Source organism: Neophocaena asiaeorientalis, unplaced genomic scaffold (genome assembly GCF_003031525.2).
Source record: "Neophocaena asiaeorientalis asiaeorientalis breed wild unplaced genomic scaffold, Neophocaena_asiaeorientalis_V1.1 scaffold150, whole genome shotgun sequence".
In the NCBI taxonomy this organism is placed as follows: domain Eukaryota; kingdom Metazoa; phylum Chordata; class Mammalia; order Artiodactyla; family Phocoenidae; genus Neophocaena; species Neophocaena asiaeorientalis.
In genome coordinates, this window is record NW_020176571.1 from 7,478,257 (window position 1) to 7,494,555 (window position 16,299).

At 35.2% G+C, this 16,299-nt stretch overlaps 1 protein-coding gene across 2 annotated transcripts; it reads right to left on the reverse strand.

Annotated features, from left to right (window-relative positions):
* Nucleotides 1-382: 382 nt before the first annotated feature.
* Nucleotides 383-15,432, reverse strand: CLECL1 (C-type lectin like 1). Of its 2 annotated transcripts, XM_024733442.1 has the most exons (6): nucleotides 15,175-15,432; nucleotides 12,102-12,188; nucleotides 10,316-10,414; nucleotides 5,957-6,126; nucleotides 2,698-2,810; nucleotides 383-2,105 (listed from the first exon to the last, which is right to left on the reverse strand). In XM_024733442.1, exons 1-6 carry the CDS (start codon nucleotides 15,245-15,247, stop codon nucleotides 1,988-1,990), a joined length of 660 nt encoding a protein of 219 aa, XP_024589210.1. In that variant the 5' UTR covers nucleotides 15,248-15,432; the 3' UTR covers nucleotides 383-1,987. The 2 variants fall into 2 exon arrangements, with proteins under 2 accessions (XP_024589210.1, XP_024589211.1); XM_024733443.1 differs by lacking the exon at nucleotides 12,102-12,188.
* Nucleotides 15,433-16,299: the final 867 nt, after the last annotated feature.

Here is a 16,299-nt window from a genome sequence, read left to right on the forward strand (position 1 = left end):
GATGTAGTACCAACATGCCACGACGTAAATGCTTTGCTTACCAGTTTATACACAATGTCCAACTCAGCATATATAAGGTGGTTTGTGTTATGAGATAATACACAAGAAAACTTGTAAGGATATAATCAAGGTAAAGAGGTGAGCATAAACATCACAAAAATGTTTGTCTCTGAAGCACTTAACCCTTCTTATAAGCTTCTTCAGTATTTATAGGATTCTCTTTCTATATCAGTCACAGAGCAGACAAATACTTGGGTTTTCAGTTGACTTTTTTTTTTTGCGGTACGCGGGCCTCTCACTGTTGTGGCCTCTCCCGTTGCGGAGCACAGGCTCCGGACACGCAGGCTCAGTGGCCATGGCTCACGAGCCCAGCCGCTCCGCGGCATGTGGGATCTTCCCGGACCGGGGCACGAACCCGCGTCCCCTGCATCGGCAGGCGGACTCTCAACCACTGCGCCACCAGGGAAGCCCCCTTCAGTTGACTTTTAATGACCTAACAATTAGACCTCCATCAGCTGAGTCTTTTTCTTTTGCACCCCATCTCCCTAGCCACGTATCAGCGTTTTACTTCTGTGATCTCTTAGAGAAAACTTAATGTAATGAATATTTTTTGAGTAGTTATTATGTAGTAGGTAATTTAAAAGGCACTAAAAATATAAAAACAGATATTGGGTCTTTATGTGATGTACAGTCAAGTGAGGGCAGAGGACATTAATCAAATATTCACTCAAAAGACTTGTATAGGTAAGACCTAAAATGTGGTAAGTGCTGGGGAGGGGAATATAATGTCGGAATATTTGACCTTGTCATGGAGCTCAAGGAAAAGCTCTTAAAAGCTGAGCAGAGATATAGAGAATATTTGGGAGGTAACCTGATGGAGAAGAGAAGAAGGAGAATTTCAGGTCTAGAGAACAACTTCTGTGAAGGCAATGTGGTGAAATACAGCATGAGTTCCAGAAATTAGTTTAATGGAGTTGTGGTCCTGAGAGTTTGGGTGTTTGGTGTAGGAAGAGACAGAATAAGTAAGGAAAGGATAAACCTGATAGGGATTACTAGGCTGTGTTATGGAATTTGGTATTATTATAAGGAAGATATTGAGGTATTTTTTAAAGGGAAGATTGCATTGTCAGTATATATTTTTTAAAACATCACAGAATTCAAGGCAGGGAATGATTGAAATGGAAGAAAAGTAAAACAGGAAGATGTTGTTATTGCAGTTATTTAATATTTTAGTACCTTTGTATTAAGATCATAAAAGGGGTGATGGAGAGAGGAGGACAAGTTTGAGAGAGATTTAATAAAAAAAATAAGTAAAACTTGGTGATATGAGATGGAAAGGGGATAGCAGCCTAGAGCTGTGTGTGAAAGAGAGGGTTATAACAAGACCACAGCTGGTTTATAGATGGCATAATTGTCTTGTATGGCATGTCCTTTATTGAGATATGGAGTGCTGGAAGATGGTTCCTTTTATGATGAAATTTAATGAATTATTTTTATATGCTGAGTTCGGAGTACCTTTGAGATTGTAGATTTGCTATGTTAAACAGGCAGGACAGTATACAGGTCTAGTGATCAGGGAATGATCTGGACCAGAGATATAACATTGATAGGCATTGCATTGTATGTGGTAGTTGAAATCATGAGAATGTAGGTGATTAGCTAAGGATATCTGAGAGGGAAGATGCAGAAAAAATAAAGACTGTAGTTCCAAAAATACTGGCAAAATAAGACGGATGATTGGATAACTACATCGATCATTCACATGTAAAAATCTATACATCATAACTCATTTTCTAAAACATTTTCTCTATTGCCCTTTCCACACTTCTGAGAAATATTACTATACCCACATGAATCATAAATGGACACACACACACACAGCCCTCGAGGACACATGCAACCCTCTGAACTTTCTTATGATCTGAGCTCAAGCTTCATGTGGTGTCTCCCAGTCAGACAAATAGAGACCAATTTTCTGCCGAGTGGATTACAGTTGACAAATCCACTGATGATGTTTTTCACAGCTTTCTTCAGCTATCTCAGTATAAGACACCAGGACACATTTCATACTCCTGGTCCGTGGCTTTTTGTCTTCCTTTGGAAACCTATAGAAAGAAAGCAAATGGTTACCTTTCCGCCAGCCGTGAATATATGCATATGTCAAGAGACTTAAAAGGAAATATTTTTTAATTTTTTGGTGAAAACATAATCATTCAAACAATTTAAATACACAACAGTATGATGGGTAAGCCAATTCTTCCCACTTTTAGCTTTATTTCTCAAAACCTCTCTCCAGAGAAGTTAATAGTTCATTAGAGATAGCTAAAATATTACCTCTGACTTTTTTATCATTTGAAAATTGATCACTGTAAGAAATAAGCAGGAAGTTATGTTTCGTAAACTAAACATGTGCACTCATAAGAGAGTTTATACTTGCTAATTTACCTTTTAGATAAAAAGACAAAATCAGGCAGTGGGACAAATCCTGTTTCTCACATAAATCTTCTGAGTGGATGGAGGGAGATTTCTTTTCTTTCTCAACTTTCTGTGTGAACCATTTTATAGAAATATTTATCAGAGTGTAAGAGTCAGGGAATTTATACCTGTTCTATCAGTTCAGGGCCAACAATGTCAAACGTCTCTGTCTTGTCACATACAATATGGGATTAAAACCACAAAAAATGCAACAAAACTTACAGCTGGGGGTCAAAAGTGCTATTGTCCACCCAGGTCCATAATTCCTCTCCAGGAGGGATCCTCAAACCAACCCAATAAGAGGCTGAAGCCTGTAGGTTCCGCCATAGGAAACTCTAAAGAGAATAGGAAATGTTACATGAAACGAAGTGATTCTGACAGATGCAAGAAAAATAGCGCAAGTGCACCTTCTATGTGCTTGGCACTGCACTAGAAGCTGGGAATGAACAGCTTAGACATGCTCCATGCTTTCAAATAGATCACAGTGGAGGGAAATTTTACTGCAACTCGATGGGATGACTGCTAAACAACAATTACGTACAATGTTAGTAGATATAAAAGATGTGGAGTCCAGCTCCCTGATTTGAGTCCTAGCACTACTATTTACTACTACACATCTTTGCACAGTTATTCAATCTTTTTACTTCTGTATTTTTCCAATCACTAAAATTCAGATTATAATAGTACTATCTCAAAGAGCTATTATTGATTTGTTAATAAATAATAATATTATTAAACACTTCCTGGCACATAATAAATGCTCCTTGCATAAATGTTAATGATTACTACTAAATACAAGTATGAAATAATATCTAGAGGCAAGAGAATACACAGGGAAAGTTACAGAAAGAAAGCAATCTCTGAGCTGATGGGACACATACTGTTCATAGGTTTTTTTGTTTGTTTTTGGTTTTTTTAAAGATTTTTTTGGTGTGGACCATTTTAAAGTCTTTATTGAATTTGTTACAATATTGCTTCTGTTTCGTGCTTTGGTTTTTTGGCCAGGAGGCATGTAGGATCTTAGCTCCCCACCAGGGATCGAACCCACACCCCCTGCATTGGAAGGCAAAGTCTTAACCACTGGACTGCCAGGGAAGGCCCTGTTCATAGGTTTTTTTTTTTTTGCGGTACGCGGGCCTCTCACGGTTGTGGCCTCTCCCGTTGTGGAACACAGGTTCCGGACGCGCAGGCTCAGCGGCCATGGCTCACGGGCCCAGCCGCTCCGCAGCATGTGGGATCTTCCCGGACCGGGGCACGAATCTGTGTCCCCTGCATCGGCAGGCGGACTCTCAACCACTGCGCCACCAGGGAAGCCCCATAGGTTTTTAATATCTCTTTTTGTACAGTGACATAACCCCTGAGCCAAAGTATATGGCCAGCCATAATAAAGGTGATATTTCCCAGCCTCCCTTTTGGCTAAGTGTGACAGACCTAATTTCTGACTAATGGGATAGAATCAAAAAATACTGAAATTCTAATTCAGCATTTAAAGTGTAAGTTCATATCCTTCTATTCATCATTTTCTTCTCCCCTGATGGCTAGACTGTGAACTGTGATTGGTTCTAGTGGTGAACCAATCAGAAACAAGTAGACACAGCACCCTACTGATGGGAGCAGAAATCTCATAGCAGTTTAGACTACCATGTGAGTGACATAACTTATTACATATATTCTAAGGTAGATCTTTCCCCTATTTTAACACTCTGACTTTGGAAACATTGAATAATCTAATGGCTTATGGTAGTTTAATTGGCAGCTTAGTTTTTGCTTTTTAATTGCACTATTTCTTTTAAGGGTACTAATGATACATCTTATCATTGAAAGTGTCTTAGATTCAATGAATAAAGCAAACATCCATTTGTGTCAGCTACAGCCATTCTGGAACTCTGTCACATGCAGCTTAACTCATATGCTAAATGACAAAGCTGTTTGTTGGAAAATAGTCATTAGGCATATAAAAGAGAGAATGGTGTTTCTCCACTGAATTATCTTTGCACTACGGTCAAAAGAAATCAGTTGACTATATTTGTGTGAGTCTATTTCTGGCCTCTCTATTCAGTTTTGTGGATCTATAGCTCTCTTCTTTGCCAATACTATACCATATCCATTAATTTAGGTTTATAGTAAGACTTGAAATTGAGTAGTGTAAGTCTTCCATTCGCTTGCTTTCTTTGGGTTAGTTTGCTCTTTTCATAGTTTTTTTTTTTGAAGTAGAAGCTTAGAGTAATGATTCTACATTATCTTCTTTTCAAATATAAGCATTGGATGCTATAAATTTCCCTCTAAACTGCTTAAATTGAAACCCATGAATTTTGACATTATATTGTTATTTTCATTCAACTCAAACTATGCTTTAAAAAAATGTGCCCTGAGGCTTCCTCTTTGACCCATACATTATTTAGAACTATGATGTTTAACTTTCAAATGTGTGGGATATTTCCAAACATCTTTCTGTTTCTAATTTGCACTTTAATTTTGTTATGGTCTGAGACATACCCTGTGTGATATCTGTATTTGTAAATTTTTAGGTCCCAAAATATGATCTGTCTTCATGAACGTTCCTTGGAAAAAAAAATGTGTATTCTGCTGTTGTTGGATAGAATTCTGTAAAATCCATTAGGTGTGATTGGTTGATAGTGTTGTTCAGATTTATTTATTTATTTATTTATTATCTACTTGTTTTGTCAGTTACTCAGAGAAGAGTGTTGACATCACCAACTATAATTGGGGATTTATCCATTTCCCCTTTCAGTTCTATCAGTATTTGCCTTGTTGCATTCACGTGTAGAATTGATCACTATAATGGGCTTTAAGGACTAGAGCCCATGCTCCGCAGCAAGAGAAGCCACCACAATGAGAGGCCCGTGCGTCACAAGGAAGAGCAGCCCCTGCTCGCCACAACTAGAGAAAGCCCACGCGCAGCAACCAAGATCCGACGCAGCCAGAAAATAAAAAATAAATTTATAAAAATAAAATCAATACTGGCCTTATTTAGAAGGTTTAGTGTCCAACCTTCTTGTAGCAAAATTTCAATCTAAATTAAGCCAGAGCTAGAAAAATACTTGTTTTCTTCAACAAAGAGCAAAACCTAATGAGAAGGACTATGCTGTATTTCCTTTCCCCCAACATCATCTTTAATTTCAGCTGCCATGCAATCTGATTACAACCTTTGTGAGCGATGGGTTAAACATGGGAGATGAGATAGATATTTTATGTCATACATTTAAAATGAAATCTGGTAAGCAGTGGGGTCCCTTGTAGAGAAGAACTTAGGTATATAATACCAAATGAATTCCTCTTATACCTAGCCAAAAAAAAGCCTGAGATAATAATATAGTTCAATGATTCATTCAACCAATAATTGTGTCGTTAATAGCAATGAGGTTTAAAAAATTTATTTCACAGAAATTTTCAAATTTGTAACACAAAGAAGGTATTGCAGTTGTGAAGGATGCTACAATCTCCAAATTTTATATCTCACCATATCAATGAAGTCTTGGATCACCATGAGATGTGAATTTTTCATGACACAGTCATTTTTACTTTCATACCAAGATTTCTCACTTTTAGCAACCCAGTAGCATTTCCCCCCATGTAGCTTCCAGTCTTCAGAGGGGCATGATTTCCTAGCAGTAGAAGAGTTGAAACAACCTGGAAGGAAAAAGGATAAGTAATTAAAAGGAACTTTCGACTGTATCCCTAATACTGTGTGTATACTAATTAAAGATTCTCAAAATGTGTTAAATTATGGCCTAAGCTTTCTCTGACAAAAGTAAGTGCTTTCCTCCAGGTGGATTTTGAAAAAAAATAAAGATTAACAGAATTGCAATATGTGTATATTGTTTCTTTCTCTCTTTCTTGTTTCTTTTTTCTTTCTCCACTTAGTTTAATTCTCTTAAAAATATATTATGCTTTCTATCAGCTAGGCAATGCACAGACACTAGGATAAAGCAATGGACATCCAAGCCTCAGGGAAATAAAAATTTGGAGGAAAAGTAGAAATTAGAGAATTTAATTAGTGGTCTGCCAATGAACCAGACCTTTTGAGAATTATATATCACACTGGAAGAATTTTTCTTGGGAAAAATTGTGTAATAGCTGTCCCCCCAAACTCATGATCTACCCCTGTACAAATGGATCTTGGCATCCAAAAATGTGCTGGTAACAAATAGATCTAATTTATAATATTTGCCAGTAGATTTAGATGATGACACATAGGTATCCTACACATACCAATAATTTCTTGTCCCCTGAAATAAATATTCTTTAAAAACACACATATACATACACACAATGACTTGAAGCCATTGAAGGGTAAAAAAAGCAGGCAGATTTTGGAGAGTAGCTGACACTTGAAATAAAGTATGACAATTTAGAAATTTCCTGTTTTTACAACTTTTAGCCTAAGACAGACCAATGTTGGTGCCATGTAGAATGAGCAAAATTTTGGTAGACAATTTGAAGTCTCTCTAGTCTGAATAACCAAAGAACAGAATTGGGGGCAACTACAGATGTTGAAAATAAAGAGTAAATTCCATAAAAGAAATAAACAAAAGGTGTGCATCAACTGCTGTGTATAAAAATTTTCTAACTCCCTGGCTGATGAATGTGGAAGCTACATTACAGCTAAAAATTAAAAAAAGAAAAAGAAAAGAAAAGAAAAAAAAACTGACTTGAGATTTAAACTGCTACCCCCAAAATAGAAATTTAAATGAATCAAACCATACCAAGAAAAATCAACACTTTTTGGAGAAATGTATCAGGATCAGTCAAATTTTTAAAAATCAAATACTTTAAAAAACAAGCCAACATTTTTTTAGCAGGAAATACAAACAAGAGATTTGGTCGCTGAGGACTTTAGATATTTAAATAATTATATGTATCATAAAAAATAATGTTTACATTATTTTAAGAAATAAAAGAATAAATTACAAAATGATCAGATAACAGGAGACTATCACAAGCTAACTGGAGGGTTTGAAACTAAGTCCTTAGGTTTGAAAACTATAATCATTGAAATTAGACTCAGTGAATGAGCCTACAACTTAGAAACAGGAACAGAGAGAACTTGTGAACCACAAGGTATATCTGAAAACATTGCCAAGAATTCAGCACAAATTGATGATCATGAAGACAAAAATGAGAGGTTAAGTGAAATGGAAGATAGAAAGCAAAGGCCTATCAAACATCTAATTTAAGTCCTAGAAATAAAATACAGAGAAGGTAGACAAAGAATTAGGAATGATGGCTGACTAGTTCTATTAAGTTTTACTTTACATATTTTAAGTCTATTCTATTATTTTATTTATTTTTTGAATTTTATTTTATTTATTTTTTTATATAGCAGGTTCTTATTAGTTAACCACTTTATACATATTAGTGTATATAGGTCAATCCCAATCTCCCAGTTTATCCCACCACCACCCCCCTGGGCACTTTCCCCCCTTGATGTCCATACGTTTGTTCTCTACATCTCTGTGTCTATTTCTGCCCTGCAAACTGGTTCATCTGTACCATTTTTCTAGGTTCCACATATGTGCATTGATATACGATATTTGTTTTTCTCTTTCTGATTTACTTCACTCTGTATGACAGTCTCTAGATCCATCCAAGTCTCTACAAATGACCCAGTTTCGTTCCTTTTTATGGCTGAGTAATATTCCATTATATACATGTACCATGTCTTCTTTATCCATTCCTCTGTCGATGGGCATTTAGGTTGCTTCCATGACCTGGCTATTGTAAATAGTGCTGCAATGAACATTGGGGTGCATGTGTCTTTTTGAATTATGGTTTTCTCTGGGTATATGCCCAGTAGTAGGATTACTGGGTCATATGGTAATTCTATTTTTTGTTTTTTAAGGAACCTCCATACTGTTCTTCATAGTGGCTGTATCAATTTACATTCCCACCAACAGTGCAAGAGGGTTCCCTTTTCTCCACACCCTCTGCAGCATTTGTTGTTTGCAGATTTTCTGATGATGCCCATTCTAACTGGTGTGAGATGATACCTCATTGTAGTTTTGATTTGCATTTCTCTAATAATTGGTGATGTTGAGCAGCTTTTCACGTGCCTCTTGGCCATCTGTATGTCTTCTTTGGAGAAATGTCTATTTAGGTCTTCTGCCCATTTTTGGATTGGGTTGTTTGTTTTTTAATATTGAGCGGCATGAGCTGTTTATATATTTTGAGATTGATCCTTTGTCCTTTGATTCATTTGCAAATATTTTCTCCCAGTCTGAGGGTTGTCTTTTCATCTTGTTTGTAGTTTGCTTTGCAAAAGCTTTGAAGTTTCATTAGATCCCATTTGTTTATTTTTGTTTTTATTTCCATTACTCTAGGAGGTGGATCAAAAAAGATCTTGCTGTGATTTATGTCAAAGAGTGTTCTTCATATGTTTTCCTCTAAGAGTTTTATAGTGTCCGGTCTTACATTTATGTCTCTAATCCATTTTGAGCTTATTTTTGTGTATGGGGCTAGGGAGTGTTCTAATTTCATTCTTTTACCTGTAGCTGTCCAGTTTTCCCAGCACTTCTTATTGAAGAGACTGTCTTTTCTCCATTGTATATCCTTGCCTCCTTTGTCATAGATTAGTTGACCATAGGTCAATACAAGCCTACCTCAAGAAAGAAGAAAAATCTCAAATAAACAATCTAAACTTACACTTAAAGGAACTAGAGAAAGAAGAACAAACAAAACCAAAGTTAGTAGAATGAAAGAAATCATAAAGATCAGAGCAGAAATAAATGAAATAGAAACAAAGAAAACAATAGTGAAGATCAGTAAAACTAAAAGCTGGTTCTTTGAGAAGATAAACAAAATTGATAAACCATTAGCCAGACTCATCAAGAAAAAGAGGGAGAGGACTCAAATCAACAAAATATTATTTTATTAAGATGAAACAAATTTAGAGTTGGTATCCTTTCCTGCTGGATTGAAACTAGGATTCTAGGGCCTGTTATAGATAGGATTATCTGTAACAATAGGAGGATTAGAAAACAAGTTAGACAGAATTTAAAGCTAGAGGCTTTATTAAATACCACTGTTATCACCTGTATCAAGGGTATAGGAGTGCAGTAATACGCTTTTGTTCTGGGGATAATGTCCCACAGAATTTGCCCTCATAGTCTCACTAGTTAAAAAAAATTAAAGTTTTTAGAATGTGGTCAAGGGGGCTTGGGAACATCAAAATCTATTTTAAAGTTTTAATGAATTCCTAGAATTTGAATGTATCCTATAACATGGACTGGTGAGTCTTTCTAATAGAATTATATATGCATGTTCAAAAAAAGAAAGGTATATCATTTTTCAATATAGAATTAAAATAATGGACTAAAAATAATAAAGAAAACAGCTGGAAAGAAAAAGAAAACAGAAAGGACAAATGACTGAGTGTCTTCTTGACTTTAAAAAGTAGGTAAATACATTCAGATGAGAAAGCAAGATAAAGGTTACCATTTACAGTTTTTTACATGTAATGACATTAAAAATTGACAAAAAGCTACCTGATATGATCATGAATTTTAAGAATGAAAATATTTTGATTACATTCTGTGCCTGCACATGTCCCAAAAGAAGTTAAAAAAAGAAAATGCAATTATTGCAATATAATACCTCTAAATTCATTTACAACTCATCATATAAGCTTATTTTTCTCATTTGTCTTGGATCTTTAAATATTTTTGTCAAGGACTATAATAGGTCCCTGAAAAACAATGATCTAAACCATCCCTCTGTAGGGGTAGAGGAATCTCCTCTTTATTCAGATATACCCAAGTAAAATCCACACTACTGTCCATATGTGTTTACTCAGGAATTAGGCAATATAAAATAACATTACCTATTGAGGTGCTTGTTTCAGATTTATTTTGTCCAGTACAGTATTTCTCTTTTGATTCATTATTTACTTTAGTATGTCTTGCAGATTTGAACCGGATAACTAATAAAAGAAGAAACATATTTTCTGTATTAAATACAAAGCAGAAATTCATTGGGTTCTAGAGACTCTGAAGTTCATTAATGTGGAAACTCCATAGTAATTTAAATGATTAAAAATTTAGAGGGAAAAACAACATTACTTTTTCCAAGATTTGGACGTTCCTTTGCAAGCATTCTTGTTAATCTTATTAATGCTAACTTTAGGGGAATTGGAAAAATATGACCTGGGACCAGAAGGATACTCACTTTTTTTTTTTTCGGAGTTTTCATATTTATTTTAATAAACACAAAATAACCAGCTCTGGATATAAGCCTCATCTGGATAGCTTGTATTTTGTGAGTTCTTATTAACTGTATCAGGTATCACTTGATTCACGGAAAGGGTTTTATGTGTTTTGACTTCAGTTCATGATTCTGTGCCTTTTGAGATTGTGCAGGTAAATCGCACACATAGAAGGGTAGGGTGAGCCCAGAGTATTTTTCGACCATGAAGAAGACAGCTGTCTTTCTGGTGGCCCCTGAACTGAAATTAGTTTTGGTAATTTATAATGTCACAATAGTGCGTAGTAGGCAATTAAATCTTTAAAATCGATTGTAGTAACAAACAAATCTGTTTTACTAACAAAAAACTGTTCTGATAACAAATCTATTATCTTATAACAAAAGGAAACATAGCAGAGATGGTTTCTTGTTTTTTGTTTTGGCCCCACTGCCTGGCATGGTGGGATCTTAGTTCCCTGACCAGGGATTGAACCCACGCCCTCTGCAGTGGAAGCGTGGAGTCTTCACCACTGGACCACCAGGGAGGTCCTAGCAGAGATGTTTAATGTTAAGCATTTTTGCTTCCTCCCCTCAATGTTAAAGCCCCAATTCAGCCATTGACTAGTTACATTAAACTAGTCAAACCACGTATCACTCTGGCCCTTGGATTGTTCACTCAACTGGAGGCTTGACCTTGCTGATTTCTAGAGCCCCATTCAGTTCTGAATTCTATGACTCTGCCTACTGACCTCGAATCACTAATGACATTCATAATTTCTAATATCGTTCACAAGGGCAGCCTAGGCAGACACGGCCTTCGTCTGTTCTAGAGTTTGGTTTAATCTGGAAATCTGAATTCCTTAGAATATATATATCATCTGGGAGTTTTTCTCCAAGCATTTATTCAATAAAATATTTAAATAATTGTCACATGAAATTGGGCTATGTTTAGTTATATCCACAGTATATGAGTATAATTTTAAAATACTTGATTGAATTGATTGATTTTAGACAAATTTCCCATCCATGAATACAAGATTGATGATGATGTCCAGGAGTAACGAATATGGATAAGCTTAAACAGAAGTATGCTTCGTTATTTAATTTGCTTTCACTGACCGCAGCTTCAGAGAAGATGGTGTATAACTCACAATCAACTGCATTGGGAAATGCATTGTGCATAAAATGTACTTTATGATTTTGGTCATAAAATATAAATCTAATCTCTTTATCAATGAAATGAATCCATAATATGTATTATATCACAATCTGAAGTTCTATGGAAAATCTCTAATTTTAATTGTGTATTAAATTTCATGCTTTTTGTGAAGTTATAATGTATAGGAACCACTTGAACAGCAAACACAATTACAATAGGTGGTGCTAAAATACTTTGGGTTAAATAAATGGTATTGATAATTACTTACCAAAAATGCTCAGCACAATTACTATTACAAGAAGGATGATAATCATTGCACATTCAACTTTCAGGAAAATTCCATGGTGGTGAGAATCTATAAAATTGGATAGATTTCACTAATAAGCCCAGTAAATAATTCCTTAGGTAGCAAGAGGTAGGGAAGGGCTGAATAAACTTTGTCAGTTATGCTCTTGAGTTACTTTCCTTTGAGATATGTAGATCCAGCTTCCTTTTACACACACACACACACACACACACACACACACAAAACACACACAGCATATTTGGTCCCCTGGTTTGTGAAAAGGGGGACCTAGAAAACTGTGAATAGATGTAAATTTTTCCTTGTTGATTTACCATACATATTCCTCAGTATTAATCTTAACTATGATTTACTCTCTGTATCCCTAAGTTTTTATATAAGACTGTGAAATTTTCCAGTCTCTAATAAGCTTACTGACAACACTCACTTATTTGGATTGATCCGTTCTTTCATGCCTCCTCCTTTATACAATACACCTATTTCCTGGGACATGTAATTGTAATTGCATAAAATCATACATTTTAAAATAAAAGTAATTTTAGGGATAATCTTGTCTGACATTCGCATGTTAAAAATGGGGATTTCAAGTCCACAGTCACACAGTTACTTGAGAGCAGAGCTGAGACTGTACCAAAATTAGTACGGTGTTCACTATCTACTCTATCTCTTGTACTTGAAAGATAAATAAATCATAAAAAGAAACTGGCATTTTTAGCTTTGGGTTGATAGTTAAAACCAATAGGCTCTTATCCCAAATAGTTACAGTATATCAATTCCACTAGATATGTGATATATACACACACATACAATATACTGAGAGTGTGCTACTATAACTGATGTTGAAATATAACCAATTACAAAACCAAGCGCCGAGACATTAACCTGAGTGTTTATTTAGTGGAATCCTATTATAGAGTGTTTTGTCCACATTATTATTGTTATTAAGTAAAACGTCTTTAGTGAGAATTTATTAATTCTCAAAGCACTAAAAGAAATCCATGTATTTTCTTTTATTGGGCAAAACAATGCAAAGTATACCAGTCAAGGCCATCACCAGAAGAATGTGATAATATCCCAACACACATTTCTAGTGTGAAGAACTGGGGTTACAGACTTAAAAAGCTGGAGAATAAAGCATCAGAGTTCATGAAAGGACTAATATAAGGGGTACTAGGTCACTCTTTTAGGCCCCTGAAGTAAAGGTTATAAAGGCATGCATTTCTGAATCTTAGCCTGGCATATTCTCGGTGAAATCATACTTTGTTACTGAGATTTCACTCAGTGTCATGATGATAGCCCTCTTTGTTTTATATCTTGGAGAACTGACGAACCTACAATATTTAAAGTGTTTAGTATAAATGAAATCCATTTATTTAGTCATCCATTTATTCATCCGCCTACCAAGCATCTATCGATTGCCTGCTATGTACTTAGTACTGTGTGAGGTGCTGGGTATACAAAGATTAAGAGATTAGGGAGGGCGTTTCAACACATATGAGGCTCTGAAATGGAAAAGAATATGGTAATTTTAAAGAGCAAGAGAGAGCCAACAACCAGAGCAAAATAAGTGAAATTTACCGAGTTAGAAGAGAAAGGCCAGGGATAATTGTGTAGGACTCTGTAGGACATTACAATCCAATGTATCAAATAGTTCTTTCCCTCTTCAATGATATGACACATGAGAACAGAAGTTGCGTTTATCCACAACAGAGACATGCAGCAAAAGAGTAATATGATATTTGACTTCTGGTCATAAGCATGACTGCAGGTAGATAATTTAATTTTTATATATTCATATTTCTTCATTTTTAAGATTAGAATATTGGACTGGACAGCATTAAAGATGTTGTCCCAAAATCTTTAAACCAGGAAAAGAGTAATGTTCTTTCCAAACAGAAGAAATTAAAGCCTGGAATGTAGAATCAAAAATACTGGTTTTGTTGCTTGAACTGAGTTAAAATAACCTCTAGAAAAATGGACCAATTATATGAGATTTGGGGGGAATGGGGGGAATAAGAGTAAGGTTCTAGTCCATGTTATTTTTCAAACGAAGTTCCGTTAACTCATATAAAATGAAAGCTCCCAGTCTATTGAGAAAATAAAGCAGAAAAGCCTCTATTCCACAAGTTAAGAGAGATAATATTTAAACACAGAAAATTACAGACTCTTGCAACTGGAGAAAGCAACTCACCAGATCCACCTGAAAACTGCAAATGCATAAATATAGAAGAAAAAATACATTCTTGGGAAATAATAGAAAAGCAAAACATCAGACCCACTCCACAAGGACAAAGCACCATGAGGAGACTTTAAGTTATTTAAACATTTTAATAAACTTTACAATATAAAAATTCTTATCCTAGAGAAGAGAATATAAATGCAACATGGACATTTCCCTAAGGCTTCATGTATAAATACACTGGATTTGAAAATCTATTATTTCTGAGGTGGTTTGTGTTTAAGGTTACAATCTTATCTTTAGCTGTGTGCCTATCTATTCATGTTCCAAACACATTCTATTACTCAGGTAGTCATTAATTCTAAACTTCAGGAAATGAAATAGCAACATCTTATGCCTCTTTAGTTTAGCTTAACATTTTTATCCTACCAATATGCAAATTCCAAAAGGCTAAATAACAATGTGAATAATGGCCAGGGATATTTTTCTCAGTGTAAATGAGCTGATCATATTATTTTAAAAGGGCAGATTTGATTGGCGATGAGTAAAGCTGTAGAGGAGAAAGGGGTTATGTGTATTGATGTCACCATGAGAGTATAATAAATGTTCACCACAAGAAATATAAGGAATAGAGGGTCTATGAAAACCAAAAGCAAAGTTCTACATATTAAGACTAAACTTACAATTAACTTTATAACACGGTGTCATTAAAATCATTCACTCTTATTCTTGCATTCAGTAACTTTTGCTTTGAATCCAGTCTCCTAATTCCGGTAAGACAAATACAGACACAGGACAGAAATAAGGGAGATTAAAAACAAAACTTTAATTTTAATAAGAGATCTAAATCCAACTTACCAGATCTCTGACATGAAGACGAATGTTCTGAAGATGAATGTTTGATATCAGCATAGACTATGTCTTCAGCCATTGCATATATTAAAAAGAGAGGAAAGTCACAAGTAGTAGTCTGCTGAAGGAGTTCCGTATTTTTGCAAACTTCCTGTAAGTGAGATCAATTGAGATTGATGATTTCCTTCCCCTCTCCAGAGTTTGGTGGGTTTCCCCAGTGAATAAAAGATAAGAGCAGGGCTTCCCTGGTGGCGCAGTGGTTGAGAGTCCGCCTGCCGATGCAGGGAAATGTGTTCAGCCTTATCAATCAAGGCAATAGGTTTTTGAACACGTGCATGATATGGAAGAAAACTACTATCCATGCAGTATTTTCTTGCTCTTCAGTTAGTTTTCTGCCTACATGTGGAATAATTTTAACTTTTAGTAATACTACAGAAGACGTTGCATCACTTTCCTCTATAAACCACTTGTTCTTTTACCTAAGAAATATTCTCTGGCAGAAGCTCTTTGACCTTCCAGCATTTTCTCCAAAGTGGAATAGCAATTTAGAAGGGAGGACAAGAAAAAAAGAGGGTTTTTAATATGAATGTAATAGAAAGAATTGATAGACTCCTCATCTTGAAATGCACTGTAATTAATTAGGTAATACTTTAAAAATACCCTTAAAGCTATTTCTTCTCATCTATGCTTTATAATATTAACATCAAAGTAAGTTGAGGCATAGATTATGCAGTGGATTTCCAAACTGCAAAATAATCTATATGAGACAGAAATAACTCTATGCCAAAATAATTCAAGGTTCTGTCATAAAAGAAAATGAATCTCATTTTTAAATGAGGTTCACAGAAATTTAGCACTGAATACAATGTATTAAGCCTAGATTTTAATCTCCCATTTCTTCTAAAACTCCACTAAATTTATATTAAAGGAATAAAAATGTATAAGTTCAAAACAATTTAAAAAGTGAATGGGTTCTAACAGATGAAAAAATTCAGTGAATTCCTGGAAAATGGAGAGTAGATGGAGATGTGATATTTGATGGAACAAAGCAAAAGAAAGTGAAGCCTAGAATATTTAAAGGTAAATAACTGAGGAGATAGCCCAGCTACCCATGAAACCCTCATAACACTC